Here is a 16,875-nt window from a genome sequence, read left to right on the forward strand (position 1 = left end):
TCAGGGAGAGAGAGAGAAAATGGCGCCTCTCTTCTCCTTCCCGCTCTCTGCTGGAGGGACAGGCGCGAGCCGAGCCTCTAATAGCGCGAGCTCACATCGTGCCGCGATCTGATTGGTCGGAGAGAAAGCCCGTGCACCGACAGATTCCGACACCCGTCAACATTTACACCCCCTAGCAAAGCTAAGATACTAGCCAAGATCTAAAAATATCCACTTTATTCAACGTTTATACATTATTACTGATCAAATATAAATAATAAAATAATAAATACATTATTTATTTAACATTTATACATATTACTGAGAAACACTCTCAAAATCTGACAAATATTAAACACTTCAGTCATTGACAGTAAACATCAAAATCTGACAAATATGAAACACTATTTTAATATTTACACCCAATTACAGATCACTGATCATTTTAGAAATCTCTAAATACCACACAAGTTTAACATTAGTGATAGAAAACACTCCATATCTGACTAACACTAACACTGTTTGAAGTTTACACCATATTATTGACACTAAAGTTCCATACAGGACCACAAATATACCAAACTGGTAGAAAGTTTTTATTAAAAAAAAAATCACCTTTTATAAATCATTACAAAGTTATATCACCGTCTGTAACTGAAAATGGCTTTATTGTGACATACAGACAGCTAAAGGAATGTATAATTTATAAAAGATGATTTTTTTTAGACGTGTTAAAATAGCTTAATTTTTGTGTATTCTTGGTGTAAGACATGTTTTGTTGCTGTGAGACAGGTGAATGTGAGACATTGTGTTTTGGTTTGGTATTCGTACATTTCCAACATATATTTGACTATGTCTGTCTTGGTGGGGGTGAGACAGCTAGTCTTAGTTCTTCTCACACCGGTCTTGGAATGTAAGGTAGGTAAGACGAGGGTTAGATGGGAAGCGTCTATCTTACAGTCTCCATCATGGTGTGAGTGAGACAGATTTGGGTAAGATGTTTGGTCCTCGTCTCTTCATGTCCATGTTGGAATGTGAGTGAAGCCAGTTCTGGTAAAGCTGAGAGGTGGTGTTTAGTCCAGTCCTTGTGTCTTCTTTAGTCCAGACTGATAAAGTAAGACAGGTTTGGGTTGGTGTAGGACTGGTTTGGGTTGGTTTGGGTTGGTGTAGGACTGGTTTTGGTCAGGGTGAGACTGATCGTGTCCAGGTTCAGTCCTTGTGTCCCCCCCCATGTCCATCTTGTAGTTGGCGTCGAGGTAAATCTAGTGCGCTGATTCGTCACGTGGTATCCGCGTTTGTTCGATTCAGAATAATAAATCGTGTTTGATTGTTTGTTCCGGTTTGTGTCTGTAATGATCAAAATCGTGCGATTGTTTGGTTTTTTTTGAATGGAATGATTATAAATTCGCGTGTAGTGTGTGTGAGTGCGCTGTGGAATGTGCTGAAGCGGATGAGCAGGTTAGCGCTGTATACTGGTGTATTGTGGGAGAGACAGAAAGCCAGTCAGACACACAATATGTGTTGCTCGGTAAAAAAGGAGCCAGTCTGATGTTTAAATCATGTAATGCACAGCAGTAACGCGCTAAACATCTCAAGTCTGATTATAAACCGAGTGGATCGGACAGTTAAAATGTCCAGACCGGCTGAGAGGAGCAGAGCTGCTGAAGATCACGGTAGAAGGCAGCAGAGTTCAAGTAAGCTTTCTGTTTTTCTCTCTTCCTCACTGCTACTGAGCTCTGATCACCTCATCTAACTCTCTCTCTCTCTCTTACTGCTGTTATTATTGTTATATACTGCTGTTATTAACTCATTATACTCTCTCATTAAGCTCATCTCTCTCTCTCTCTGTGTGTGTGTGTAAATGAGCAGGTTTATTAAACGGTGGGGAGAACAGTACAGGAGAGAGGAGAGCTGCTCACTGGAGAAGTTATAAGTTGATTATTGATCCGGCTCTTAAAAAAGGATCCCACAAACTCTACAGATACGATGGACAACACTTCAGCATGCCGGTACACACACACACACACACACACACACACACACACACACACACACACACACACACACACACACACACCGGTGACTTTTAAAGGAAACATCAGTCTGTAAAACTACTGGAGATGTTAAACACGGTTCTTCTAAAGGATTTTCCCTCAATATGTGTTTTTGATCAGATCCATACCATACAATGTCTACCAGTTTCATCCTCACCAAACCATTCAGTCAGCCCAGCCCAGCCCTCATGCCCTGTGGTTTAGGTCCTCGCCATCCTGGGTGCCACCAAATCCATCAGGATAAAAATGTTTCCTCATGTAAATCAGGCATCAGTTTTTTTTTTTAAATGCTCCTGTCAGGTCCTGTCCACAAACAGAGCACTGATGAATTCCACCACTGAATCTGAATACTCTGATTGTACCCTGATCCCAGAGTGTGTGAGTCGGGGGCGTGTCAGTAATAAGGACTGAAAGTGGCTGAAGTTTTGAGGTAATTCTGTAGTGATACGTGAACGTGTGCTGTGCTGGCTGTGTGATTAATGAATCTGTGCAAACTAAAATGCACAATATCGTCCAATTTATTGCAGTAAGCAAAATCTAATACAAGGGATCTTCACAAAGTTTCCTCACGTGTATATTGTGGTTATAAGCGGTGAGGGTAGGAGGGAGGAGGAGTAATCGCTCGTGACTGAGAGACGCTTATAGTCTGGATTTAGCTCCATCTGATTTCCATCACTTTGGAGGCTGAAAGAAACTTTAAGGGGAAGAAGATTTTCATGTGATGATGATGTGAAGGCAGCGGCGCATCAGTGGCTACGAGCTCGACCCAGAACGTTTTACGATGCTGGAAAAATGCATCGGAAGGTGATGATGTAGAAAAGTGATGGAATTCTTAATAAATAGAGTAAAAACAGTGCAGAAACTTTGAAGAACCCTCGAAGAAACACACACACACACACAATACATTCTCTCGATTCTATATGCCAGTGATAGCTCAGTGGTTAAGGTACTGGACTAGTAAACAGAAGGTTGCCGGTTCAAGCCCCGCCACCACCAAGTTGCCACTGTTGGGTCCCTGAGCAAGGCCCTTAACCCTCAGTTGCTCATTGTGTTCCGCTCATTGTGTAAGTCGCTTTGGATAAAAGCGTCTGCTAAATGCTGAAAATGTAAATGTAAATGTAGATGTATATCTGCTTGAACATGCGTCAGGATTTAGTTACGGCTACAAACTTAAAGCTTCTTTAAAGCATTTGAAGGCAGAATTATTTAGGGTGTCAGACTTTCTACTTCTCCTGGCTCAACTCAGCATTAATTATGTTGCATAATTATGATAGCATGAATGAATCGTAATAGATCTGAAGTACTGAGGTGCAGGCAGCACCTGCATGAGTCTCAGACACACTGTCATTTTTCTAATCACAAAATTTCTTGGCTCTGTATGATTGAAACTTACCAAACTTCTCATATGTGCATTCATTCATGCTGCACTATTAAGACACCAGTAAATAAAGAATAATAAGGAGCAAAAATGAAGAGTGTGCAGACTGTTTTACTGGGACTGCTACACTGAAATAATTCAGTGTGAAATCTTTGGGTTGAACCTCGGAAACCTGCTGCAGACGGCGCAACAGGGGCACTGCTTCAGATAGTGATCTAAATGTGATTTAACATCACCTGTTCTCCACCCGGCCTTTAGTGTGTATACAGCAGAACTCACAATATTGTGCAGATTAAATTGTCATCGAGAGCCTCGAGTGGGTGGCACAGTGGTGCAGCTGGATAGGTGGGTGCTGCACAGCACAGAGTCATGGGGTGCTGGGTTCCATCCCTGTGTCTGGACACTGTGACCGGGTTTCTCATCGTCTCTAGTGGTGTCAAGGACTGTTGTACAGCGAATCAGGTTGTGTAAGGGATCATTCTGGAATAAAGCTGTGCTTTTATGGCTGTGCTTTACCTGAGGTTTTTATAAATGTGCTGTAAAATGTACGTCTGTTACTGACAGTGAGCTTCCACTTGCACCCACTCTTCCACTTTATGGATCCTGTTTGTTTTTGTGTCACGTTTGATGGGACAACTTTTCTAACTGATGCTTTTGCACTTTAGGCAGTCACTCTTTAAGACTCTGTTAGTTGCCTTGTTTATTACAGTGTTGAGTCGAGAGCTCTTTTATAGCTCTTACATGCTGCTGTTCTCATGTTTGGTAAAAGTGCTTTTGGTTGTGAACTTGCAGTGTGTATGTGTAGCAAAGTCTCCTCATTTATTCTGGTTTTGACTAAGAAATGAGGCATCAGGTGAGCAGACAGACAGGTGAGAGGTGTGCTCAGATCTGAAGTTGATCTTTGTGGTTTGTCCGCAGAACTCTGGGATCCCCCCAGTGGACATGGTCAGGGACCCGCGGATCGGCCGCCTGTGGACCAAATACAAGGAGACAGACCTGCCCGTCCCCAAATTTAAGGTCAGACGCACTTCTACACTTCTGTTTGTGTTCGGTCTTCAAAAGCTGCGCTGTCTTTATTGTGACCTAAAGAATGATTGAACCCATGTGTATAAATTGGAGGTGGTGTGTTAGCTGACTAAGCTTATTTGGGACATATTTACATTCCTCCACGTCATTTGAGTAACACCAAACACAAAGTCAATTGAGACGTAGCATTTCCAGAAAAGTTGGGACGTGTAGTAAAAGTCAGTAAAAAGAAGAATGTGTGATGTTTATTCTCTTGAATCTTTATTTAAGTTTTAATAGTGTGTAAATAGTTTACTGCCTTAACTTTTACTGTAAATGAGGGTTATATGTAGATTAATAACAGAGGAGGGGGAGTTTGGGGGTGTGACGAGCTCATGTTAAACCTGAACTAACAGCAGCTCCTCGTTCTCAGATCGACGAGTGCTACATCGGACCCGTCCCTCCCAAAGAGGTGACCTTCGCCCGTCTGAACGACAACATCCGGGAGGGCTTCCTCACCGACATGTGCAAGAAGTACGGAGAGATCGAGGAGGTGGAGATCCTCTACAACCCCAAAACCAAGAAGCACCTGGGTATCGCTAAAGTGGTGTTCAGTTCGGTCAGGGCGGCCAAGGACGCGGTGCAGCATCTGCACAGCACCTCGGTCATGGGGAACATCATCCACGCTGAACTGGATCCTAAAGGTGAGAGGTCACGGTGATGTTTATTTATTTATTTCTTGATGAAACTGCTCAACAGTCTGGGATTATTTGCAGTGGGAGACTGGTCTGGACTGCAGAGAGGCCAGTCTAGCGCCTGCGCTCTGTTATAATGAATCAAGCTTTTGTACTGTGCAGAAGGTGGCTGACCCACAAGTGATGCATCTTACTCTCTCTGCTTTATTCACTACAATCTGGTCCCAGTGTGGTTTTTAATGTAACATAAAGCCTCCACAAGGGGGCGTTCATGTACAAATTTATTGGGACCCTGGTCTAGATGGAAGCACATGTTGCTCCAAAATGTGTTTGTACTCCTCAGCACTAATGAAGCCTTCACAGATGTACTGGTTCCCCATGCCAGTGATCCTAACAACAGCCCCCCCCCCCCCCCCCCCCCCCATACCATAACAGACGATGGATTTTGAAGTGAACATTAGGGAAGGTCCTTTACCTCCGTGGCCTGGAGACACGGCGTCCATCATTTTCAGAAACGGTGTGAAGGCTGATGCACACGTCTCCACTCTCAGATGAGATGTTGGATTTGCATTTTACCTTCTGTCCCAGCTTTTTTGGAACTGGGTTTGTATTGATGTAAAATATGAGCTACAAAGTTAGAAACACATGGTCTTAAATTTGGTCTACCTGGCCCAAAGTATGTGGACACGCGTCTTAACGTTAGCCACGCCCACTGCTGTTCTTTCAGCCCTTACTGTCCCAGCATGTCTCTGGTCCAGTAGAGGAGAGCTCTGAGCTCAAACCGGAGATGAATTGGAATGTTGACTGTGACTCAAACCTTCTCATCCTGAATCAGTGCCTCACCTCACCCATACTCTTCTGATGCACTTCCCTCAGTGTCTACATACTTTTGGTCAAATAGTGTATCTATACTCAGAATCAGCCACACAAAGCTTTTTCCAGCAGTGGAGTGGTTTCTTTCAGGATGGTGGGTGTGGTTGTTAATGTGTGTTATTATGGGATATGAAAATCATCTCCATTCATTCATGATCCTGCCACAGTATACAATAACATACAGAGAGAGAGAGAGAGAGAGAGAGACCAGCATCCATCACTCACTCTCTCACTCATTCACTTTCTTTCTTCCGTGCTGATGGTGTGTGTGTGTGTGTGTGTGTGTGTGTGTGTGTGTGTGTGTGTGTGTGTGTGTGTGTGTTTCAGGTGAGAACCGGGCGCGGTATGTACAGAGGTTAATAAACGGGAGTTTCACGCCGCTGACGGTGCCAGTGGGAGACGAGGAGCCGTGTGAGGTTTCACCACGCAGCCTGGCTGAGGCCCTGCTGGTAACACATCACACCTACATTCATCACCATCACATTACAGCATCACCACTTCGTCACATCACAACATTATAACATGAAGGAAAATGAGTGACACAAGCCCAGAATCCTGCTGGGATCAGAGCAGAGCACTTATATCCAGGTGTGTAACATCTGTAGATCCCGATCCTCCCTCATCAGACTGGCCGAGGAGAGCTTCAGACTAACACCCAGTATAAGTGTAATAGTGAGTTGTGCTCATTGTGAGTCCAGACACTGCAGATTCTCATCATCTCCAGCAGGAGGAGCATGACAGCATGTGTTTGTTTGTTTTATTTATTAGGATTATAACGTCATGTTTTACACTTTGGTTCCACTCATGACAGGAACGATAGTTACTCATTACACAAGATTCATCAGGTCACGAGGTTATATCCAACACACTCATGGACAATTTATTGTCTTCAATTCACCTCACTTGCATGTCTTTGGACTGTGGGAGGAAACCGGAGCTCCCGGAGGAAACCCACGCAGACACGGGGAGAACATGCAAACTCCACACAGAAAGGACCCGGACCGCCTCGCCTGGGGTTCGAACCCAGGACCTTCTTACAGCATGTGTAACAGGGAGAACCAGGAGGTGCCACGACCATCAGACCCCCCCTCCCCATCAACACACACACACACACACCCCAACAAACCTGAGTGATCACATGAGAGAGGCAGAACAACAGCAAACCAACATCCCTGATCTACAGAGCTCTAATGAATATAACAGAACATGCAGATTTATCTACAGCCAGTTACTAACCATAACTGTGTGTGTGTGTGTGTGTGTGTGTGTGTGTGTTGCAGGCGTGTGAACCTCTCCGTCGTCTCTCTGAGAGCGGCACCGGGAGCATCAGCACCCCGCTCTCCATCGACACGGCGTACTCCAGCCTTCGTCAGGAGGCCACACCCCTCTCACAGGCCACGCCCGTCACACCCCGTCCTTCTGGGACGCCCTTCTCTCAGGACTCCGCCTACTCGGGCAGACAGGCCACGCCCACCTTCCAGCCTAACCGACCCCGCAGGCCCGAGAGCAAATTCCAGGACGCGTACAACCGCCGGCCGGAGAGGCACTACGTCCACGCCGGTCACCGTAGCAACACGGAGACGTTCAAACCCAACCCACAGCCCGAACCGCCGCCCCCACCCGCCGCGCCCGCGTTCAAACCCGCATACTCGCCCTACCAGCCCCCTCTGCCCCCTGCATACCCCCCTGCAGAACCGCCGTTCCAACCGGCGGAGTACAGATGCCCCCCTCCACAAGCGCCCCCTCCCTCCACGCCCGAATTCGTCCCCGAGCCGCCTCCTATACCCGAGGAGGAGCGACCGGTCACGCCCACGTCCTGCCCGTCCCCCTCCGCGGACCCGCCCGCCATGGACGCGGAGCGGCACAGCCTGGACTCTCGGATCGAGATGCTGCTGAAGGAGAAGAGGACGAAGCTCCCCTTCCTGAACGAGGGCGGAGATTCGGACGGCGAGGTGCACATGGAGGGGAGTCCCATCTCCTCCTCCTCCTCTCAGCTCTCGCCCATCCCGCCCTGCTCCGCCCACCTGCGCATGTCCCGCCCACCCAGCACCGGGCTGGAGGACATCAGCCCCACCCCACTGCCCGACTCTGACGACGAGGAGCCCGTCCCGGGCACCGCCTCCGCCCCGCTCCGCCCACAGAGCGCCTCGCCCCACAGCAGGAGCGGTGCGGGGGGGCCGCACACCCCCACCGACACGGGGGATACGGTGAGATCTTTATTATAGTTACGCTGCTCTGAGTCTCCAACAGACCGGAGTTACACCGGAACTACTGACACTCGGCGTCTGTAGGTGCACACGGATAATCAGATCACATCTCAGCTACGCTTACACACACACACACACACACACACACACACACACACACACTAACCCTGCGCTCAGACCAGCAGCAACATCATTGGTTAACATAGTATTAGGGCCATTCCACCTTACGGGTGCTCCGTGTACAGTGTGAAGGACTACCATTAACAGCACTGAGCTGGTTCGAATCTCGGCTCTGCTACCGGCAGGCTGGGCGCCTACACGAACAACAGTTGGCTCATTTAGAGGGAGGGTGACGAACAGGATTCCCCAGACCTGCTGCAGTTACGCCCTCTGCTGGCTGATCAATGGCGCTGCACAGAGACGGGCGATGATGGAGATCGGTGCGTGGGGGGGGGGGGGTTAGTCAGGGTTAACGAGCGTCGTATTAACGCGCAGCCGAATCTCAGACCTGAACCTCATCACTGTTACACGGCTACAGCGCCGACCATCAGCTGTAACAGGTCAGTGCTGTGATGATCACAATACTAGCACTGATCATCGGGACGTACCTAATCAGTCAGTTCAGTGCTGGGTGCAGGAGAACGTTACTAACAGGAAGTATAGAACGTGTAGAACTGGTGTGAGTACGAGACTTTCACTTCCTCTACTACAGGAAGTCAGTACTGTGCTGTATATTATGGCACTTCCTGTAGACCGGACCCCAGCGCGGCTGCGTTTCAGTGCAGTTCATCATCAGACCTGTAACTCACCTGATATAGACAGAACAAAGGGGGCGAATATTTTTTCACACCATTACATGCATCACACTTCTAACAAGCAGGTGGTGCTATTGACCTGCCACTGCAGCCACACAGGCATGACTGCGGGAGGGAATGTCGGATTCATCCTGCTGTACGTTTGCGCCCTCTGCTGTCTGGTGGAGGCATTTGCACCAGTGATGGAGAATCTTTTAGGGCTTAGTGTGTCTCTCTGTACACAATACAGCTCTCCGCTGATAGTCTCAGCACTCCTCGGCCAGCATGGTGGGGCTGGGGGATAACCACCCAAACCTAACCCCTCTCTCTCTCTCTCTCTCTCTGTCTCCAGGGTAACCAGTCGTCGGGCGAGGACATGGAGATCTCTGAGGACGAGATGCCAGGCACGCCCACTTCCAGCGGCGAGTGCGCCAAGGGCATCGTGGTGAATTCGGCCGTGTCTCCCATCACCCCACAGTCCATGCCCCTCCCTCCGCCCGGGTTCCCCCCCATGCACCCTCCGCAGCCCGCTTACCCCCTGCACCCCGCTCACCTGCCACCCCCGCTCCACGCTCCCCCCCACATGCTGCCCCCCATGCCCCCGTACCCACCCGGCATGGTGACCATGGTGCCGGTGGACATGATGAGCTGTTTGCCGCAGTGGGGCAGCGTGCACATGTCCTTCCAGATGCAGACGCAGATGTTGAGTCGCATGGCGCAGAACCAGCGCTCCTACGTGTACCCGCACTTCCTGTCGGGCGCCGCCTCGGCCAACATGGGCGCCGTGCAGTTCGCCGGCACTCCCTACCCGCCCCTGTCGATGGTCAGCGCCCCCACCAACGCGCACAGCCAGCCCTGGCCCCCCAGCATGCCCAGGTTTAACCCGGCGGTGCCCCCGCCCGGGTACGAGGTGAAGAAGGAGGACCCACACAAAGCCACGGTGGACGGCGTGCTGCTGGTCATCGTCAAAGAGCTGAAGGCCATCATGAAGAGAGACCTGAACCGGAAGATGGTGGAGGTGGTGGCGTTCCGGGCATTCGACGAGTGGTGGGAGAAGAAGGAGCGCTCTGCCAAGGTGGGTACCTTACCATCCGTCCTCGACATTATAGAAGTGTTCATACCAGAGTGTCTGTGTGTATCTATAAGTGTGTGTGTGTGTGTATGTGTATGTGGGTGTGTGTGTGTGTATATATATACAGTGTATCACAAAAGTGAGTACACCCCTCACATTTCTGCAGATATGTAAGTATATCTTTTCATGGGACAACACTGACAAAATGACACTTTGACACAATGAAAAGTAGTCTGTGTGCAGCTTATATAACAGTGTAAATTTATTCTTCCCTCAAAATAACTCAATATACAGCCATTAATGTCTAAACCACCGGCAACAAAAGTGAGTACACCCCATAGTGAAAGTTCCTGAAGTGTCAATATTTTGTGTGGCCATCATTATTTCCCAGAACTGCCTTAACTCTCCTGGGCATGGAGTTTACCAGAGCTTCACAGGTTGCCACTGGAATGCTTTTCCACTCCTCCATGACGACATCACGGAGCTGGCGGATATTCGAGACTTTGCGCTCCTCCACCTTCCGCTTGAGGATGCCCCAAAGATGTTCTATTGGGTTTAGGTCTGGAGACATGCTTGGCCAGTCCATCACCTTTACCCTCAGCCTCTTCAATAAAGCAGTGGTCGTCTTAGAGGTGTGTTTGGGGTCATTATCATGCTGGAACACTGCCCTGCGACCCAGTTTCCGGAGGGAGGGGATCATGCTCTGCTTCAGTATTTCACAGTACATATTGGAGTTCATGTGTCCCTCAATGAAATGTAACTCCCCAACACCTGCTGCACTCATGCAGCCCCAGACCATGGCATTCCCACCACCATGCTTGACTGTAGGCATGACACACTTATCTTTGTACTCCTCACCTGATTGCCGCCACACATGCTTGAGACCATCTGAACCAAACAAATTATTCTTGGTCTCATCAGACCATAGGACATGGTTCCAGTAATCCATGTCCTTTGTTGACATGTCTTCAGCAAACTGTTTGCGGGCTTTCTTGTGTAGAGACTTCAGAAGAGGCTTCCTTCTGGGGTGACAGCCATGCAGACCAATTTGATGTAGTGTGCGGCGTATGGTCTGAGCACTGACAGGCTGACCCCCCACCTTTTCAATCTCTGCAGCAATGCTGACAGCACTCCTGCGCCTATCTTTCAAAGACAGCAGTTGGATGTGACGCTGAGCACGTGCACTCAGCTTCTTTGGACGACCGACGCGAGGTCTGTTCTGAGTGGACCCTGCTCTTTTAAAACGCTGGATGATCTTGGCCACTGTGCTGCAGCTCAGTTTCAGGGTGTTGGCAATCTTCTTGTAGCCTTGGCCATCTTCATGTAGCGCAACAATTCGTCTTTTAAGATCCTCAGAGAGTTCTTTGCCATGAGGTGCCATGTTGGAACTTTCAGTGACCAGTATGAGAGAGTGTGAGAGCTGTACTACTAAATTGAACACACCTGCTCCCTATGCACACCTGAGACCTAGTAACACTAACAAATCACATGACATTTTGGAGGGAAAATGACAAGCAGTGCTCAATTTGGACATTTAGGGGTGTAGTCTCTTAGGGGTGTACTCACTTTTGTTGCCGGTGGTTTAGACATTAATGGCTGTATATTGAGTTATTTTGAGGGAAGAATAAATTTACACTGTTATATAAGCTGCACACAGACTACTTTTCATTGTGTCAAAGTGTCATTTTGTCAGTGTTGTCCCATGAAAAGATATACTTAAATATCTGCAGAAATGTGAGGGGTGTACTAACTTTTGTGATACACTGTATATATATATATGTATGTGTAAGTGTATGTGGGTGGGTGTATGTGGGTGGGTGTATGTGGGTGGGTGTATGTGTGTATATATATATATATGTATGTATATGTGTGTGTGTGTGTGTGTGTGTGTGTGTGTATATGTGGGTGGGTGTATGTGTGTATATATATACAGTGTATCACAAAAGTAAGTACACCCCTCACATTTCTGCAAATATTTCATTATATCTTTTCATGGGACAACACTATAGACATGAAACTTGGATATAACTTAGAGTAGTCAGTGTACAGCTTGTATAGCAGTGTAGATTTACTGTCTTCTGAAAATAACTCAACACACAGCCATTAATGTCTAAATAGCTGGCAACATAAGTGAGTACACCCCACAGTGAACATGTCCAAATTGTGCCCAAATGTGTCGTCGTCCCTCCCTGGTGTCATGTGTCAAGGTCCCAGGTGTAAATGGGGAGCAGGGCTGTTAAATTTGGTGTTTTGGGTACAATTCTCTCATACTGGCCACTGGATATTCAACATGGCACCTCATGGCAAAGAACTCTCTGAGGATGTGAGAAATAGAATTGTTGCTCTCCACAAAGATGGCCTGGGCTATAAGAAGATTGCTAACACCCTGAAACTGAGCTACAGCATGGTGGCCAAGGTCATACAGCGGTTTTCCAGGACAGGTTCCACTCGGAACAGGCTTCGCCAGGGTCGACCAAAGAAGTTGAGTCCACGTGTTCGGCGTCATATCCAGAGGTCGGCTTTAAAAAATAGACACATGAGTGCTGCCAGCATTGCTGCAGAGGTTGAAGACGTGGGAGGTCAGCCTGTCAGTGCTCAGACCATACGCCGCACACTGCATCGACTCGGTCTGCATGGTCGTCATCCCAGAAGGAAGCTGACGCACAAGAAAGCCCGCAAACAGTTTGCTGAAGACAAGCAGTCCAAGAACATGGATTACTGGAATGCCCTGTGGTCTGACGAGACCAAGATAAACTTGTTTGGCTCAGATGGTGTCCAGCATGTGTGGCGGCGCCCTGGTGAGAAGTACCAAGACAACTGTATCTTGCCTACAGTCAAGCATGGTGGTGGTAGCATCATGGTCTTGGGCTGCATGAGTGTTGCTGGCACTGGGGAGCTGCAGTTCATTGAGGGAAACATGAATTCCAACATGTACTGTGACATTCTGAAACAGAGCATGATCCCCTCCCTTCGAAAACTGGGCCTCATGGCAGTTTTCCAACAGGATAACGACCCCAAACACAACCTCCAAGATGACAACTGCCTTGCTGAGGAAGCTGAAGGTAAAGGTGATGGACTAAACCCAATTGAGCACCTGTGGCGCATCCTCAAGTGGAAGGTGGAGGAGTTCAAGGTGTCTAACATCCACCAGCTCCGTGATGTCATCATGGAGGAGTGGAAGAGGATTCCAGTAGCAACCTGTGCAGCTCTGGTGAATTCCATGCCCAGGAGGGTTAAGGCAGTGCTGGATAATAATGGTGGTCACACAAAATATTGACACTTTGGGCACAATTTGGACATGTTCACTGTGGGGTGTACTCACTTATGTTGCAGCTATTTAGACATTAATGGCTGTGTGTTGAGTTATTTTCAGAAGACAGTAAATCTACACTGCTATACAAGCTGTACACTGACTACTCTAAGTTATATCCAAGTTTCATGTCTATAGTGTTGTCCCATGAAAAGATATAATGAAATATTTGCAGAAATGTGAGGGGTGTACTCACTTTTGTGATACACTGTATATGTATGTATGTGTGTATGTGGGTGTGTATGTGGGTGGGTGTGTGTGTGTGTGAGTGAGTGTGTGTATATGTGTGTATATGTACATGTGGGTGTGTGTGTGAGTGTGTGTGTATATATGTATATCTGAGCTCTTGTGCTGTGTGTTCCAGGCCACCTCCACCCCGGTGAAATCAGGTGAGTGTAAGGATGAGGAGAAGGAGCGAGTGAAGCCCAAGGAAACTTTATCATCCAGCCTGCTGGAGACGTGGGGCAAAGGAGAGGGTCTCGGGTACGAGGGTTTGGGACTCGGCCTGCGTGGTGCCATCCGCCTGCCCTCGTTTAAGGTACGAACCACCATCAGAGCTTTCTACTGAACATCATACAGAGCAGAACGTCTGAGAGCTTCAGGTGTGAAGATCTGCTGTAATTCATCTGATCGTTCTGATCAGATCCATGAGGAACGACCGTCAGAAATAATGAATGAATAAATAAATGAAACTTTTCATACATTTCACACCTGAAGCCTCAGATGAGCGGCTCTCTTTCATGGAGGTCCCACAGTCACACTACAGAACTATAGCCGTCTATTTTCACTGCTTTGATCTTTCTGAATTTCTTCAGTTGTTTAAATAAAAAGAATCATGTCGATTTTCCTCTGATGTTTTGGATCTTCACTCCTGCTGTGTCGGGATTTTAGGTGAAGAGGAAAGAACCCCCTGATCCCGTCTCCACCGGGGAGAATAAGAGAGCTCGACCCTCCACCCCTGTAGATGATGAGCTGGAGGATGAAGGTAAGAGAGACGCTTCTGTTTCCACTTCCTGTCTGCTGTTCTTTACACCCTCCGTGCTGGGGGAGGGGGGGGGTGTCACCTCAGGGCTGGTGGGTTCCAGAACCAGCTAATAAACACCAGATTCAGTCGTTTTCCTTCAGAACAGTTCTGGAACCTCGGTGGAAACCTTCCACACCATCCAGTCACTGTTGCTCTGTGCCAGTCTGAAACATGGTGCTCGGGTGGCACAGCAGTTGGGTCACGATAACCCACCACAGACGCCCGGGTTCAAATCTCAGCAGTGCTATCGGCTGGGTGGGCATCTGCACAGACTTAATTGGCTGTGTCTGTGAAGGGGGGGGTACGATGCCATGCGATGGGTATTCCAGCGTCGTTCCCAGTATAACCGGACCCACTGTGACCCTGATCATGATTAATGCAGTGATTAAAATCAAATGAATGAATTAAGGAGGAATGTGCAGTGTCCTGACCGTCCACGTGTCTTAATCAGAGTCCGAAAGAACCGACGCGCCCTCGGACGGTACCCGGCTGGACGACGGGTCCTCGGCTAAACGGAGACACGCCCGCCCTGTGGAGCTGGACAGTGAGGGAGAGGAGGAGGAGGAGGAGGAGGAGGAGGAAGAGGAGGAGGAGACGGGCAGGGAGGAGTCCGTATCTGACCGAGAGGACCAGCCTGATGTGGACGGGGTGGAGAGACGTTCCTCCAGCAAGGTGAGAACATCCACACCCTCACATCGTTCAGGAAATTCTTCTACACCAAAAGTATTGGGACACTTTATAACTGGATCTATCTCCAATACTAATATTTACTTTTGATTTAAAACATTTTTGAATGAATATTTAAAAAATGTTTTTTATTTCGAATCGTAAGGGGGGCTCGGTGGGTAGCACTGTGGCCTCACAGCAAGAAGGTCCTGGGTTCGGTTCCCAGGTGGAACGGTCTGGGTCCTGTCTGTGTGGAGTTTGTGATGTGAAGCGCTGATGCACTACAGCGCCCCCTGTCTTCTGCTCTGTGTAATGCACTGAGTGTGAAAAATGAACACGTTTCTTCTGCTGGTGATTAGAATGTTCTGAGGTTCAGCATCCTGGTGGTGTTTCTTCTCTGTGCCACGTCACAATTTTTAGCTCCAGCTCACCAAGTACCAGATTTGATTTTAATGGTGCTCATGTTGATGACAAAGAACCCCGAATGACATTATCATTACTATTATTGTTATGATGATGATGATGATGATCTGCATGTGGATTTGTTGCAGGAGCTGGAAAAGGAGGATGAAGATGAGAGTGAATCAGAGAGCGAGAGTGAATCTTCTGAATCATCTGATGAAGGTGAGAGGTTGTAGGATCAGTAATGCCAAGTTCACACTACACGACTGAATCTCTTGCACTCGGGAGTCTTTCAGTCGGTGTATATTTCACACTACACGACTGATCGGTGATAGGGGCTTTCACACGACACCATCCATCACCAACTGGAATCACAGACGAGCTTCTCTGCTCTCCCTTTTTTTTTTTTTTTTTTTTTTTTTTACAAAAACACACGCGAGAAGTGACGAGAAGTTTAATGATACCACGTTTAAAAATGCACGTCGACAAGTAGCGAGCGATCGAAGTGTTTGTGCGCTGATGTGATGAAATCAAGGAGGAAAAATAAATGAATCTGAGTGGATTTGGCAACACGAACAGTATGGATCGTTCTATAGTGAGTTGGAGGTTAATTTATAATTTTGCAATGCAGCGTGGGTGTTATGTTTTGTAGAGGACGATCAGGTCAGAAATACTGTAAAACGTGTGTGTGTGTGTGCTGATGTATTCTGATATAAACTATATTATCCCCCCGTCCCACCTGTTTCCTCTCCTGCGTTTCCCCTCACACCGTATCCTGCGTTCTCATTGGCTGTTCGACATGTCACTCATTCTCAGTCGGACATCTCAGATCAGATATCTGACCTGCTAGAAAACTCGATCCAGTCGCCGAGCCGGTCGGGTCGAGTTGTTGGGTAGTTCACACTTAGCGACTGAGAGCCGAGTTTTGATCGCCGAGTCGCTCCCGAGCCGGTAAATCTAGCGCCGACCAGCCGCCGAGCGAAATCTGGGCAGAAATCGTGTAGTGTGAACCGGGCATAAGGTCCTGTAGGGGGATGTTAACACACCAGGCTAAACACCTAGCAAGCTCCAAGCATCCGCTCCCCGGTGATCTTCATCAGTTCCCTTCCCTTTGGGTTATCAACCGGAAGATTGGTGGTTCAAATCCAGGCTCTGCTATGCAGCCACTGTTGGGCCCTTGAGCAAGGCCCTTAACCCTGTCTGCTCCAGGGGCGCCGTATGATGGCTCTGACCCTGCGCTCTGACCCCAGCTTCCAATACAAGCTGGGATATGAGAAGAAAGAATTTAATTGTACTGTACACGTGTATATGTATATATGATAAATAAAGTCTATCTATATACATCTATATTATTATTTCTTTGTAAAGCTTTGATCTGTTAAATGAATGTTCTCCTCCTGTCTCTGATCAGAAGCC

The 16,875-nt window shown here is 47.9% G+C and overlaps 1 protein-coding gene across 1 annotated transcript in view; it reads left to right on the forward strand.

Annotated features, from left to right (window-relative positions):
• The first annotated feature begins 1,296 nt into the window (after positions 1-1,296).
• setd1ba (SET domain containing 1B, histone lysine methyltransferase a) overlaps positions 1,297-16,875 on the forward strand; it is a 26,666-nt gene continuing 11,087 nt past the window's right edge. Inside the window, exons 1-12 of the mRNA XM_063014710.1 lie at positions 1,297-1,673; positions 1,849-1,988; positions 4,330-4,428; positions 4,850-5,120; positions 6,312-6,433; positions 7,265-8,191; positions 9,338-10,060; positions 13,732-13,905; positions 14,259-14,352; positions 14,843-15,063; positions 15,609-15,681; positions 16,871-16,875. The exon at positions 16,871-16,875 is cut by the window's right edge and continues 322 nt beyond it. Of these exons, the coding sequence (XP_062870780.1) occupies positions 1,544-1,673; positions 1,849-1,988; positions 4,330-4,428; positions 4,850-5,120; positions 6,312-6,433; positions 7,265-8,191; positions 9,338-10,060; positions 13,732-13,905; positions 14,259-14,352; positions 14,843-15,063; positions 15,609-15,681; positions 16,871-16,875 (2,979 nt within the window). The 5' untranslated portion in view covers positions 1,297-1,543. The remainder of the gene's footprint in view (positions 1,674-1,848; positions 1,989-4,329; positions 4,429-4,849; positions 5,121-6,311; positions 6,434-7,264; positions 8,192-9,337; positions 10,061-13,731; positions 13,906-14,258; positions 14,353-14,842; positions 15,064-15,608; positions 15,682-16,870) is intronic.

This window comes from Trichomycterus rosablanca, chromosome 18 (assembly GCF_030014385.1).
Source record: "Trichomycterus rosablanca isolate fTriRos1 chromosome 18, fTriRos1.hap1, whole genome shotgun sequence".
Classification (NCBI taxonomy): Eukaryota; Metazoa; Chordata; class Actinopteri; order Siluriformes; family Trichomycteridae; genus Trichomycterus; species Trichomycterus rosablanca.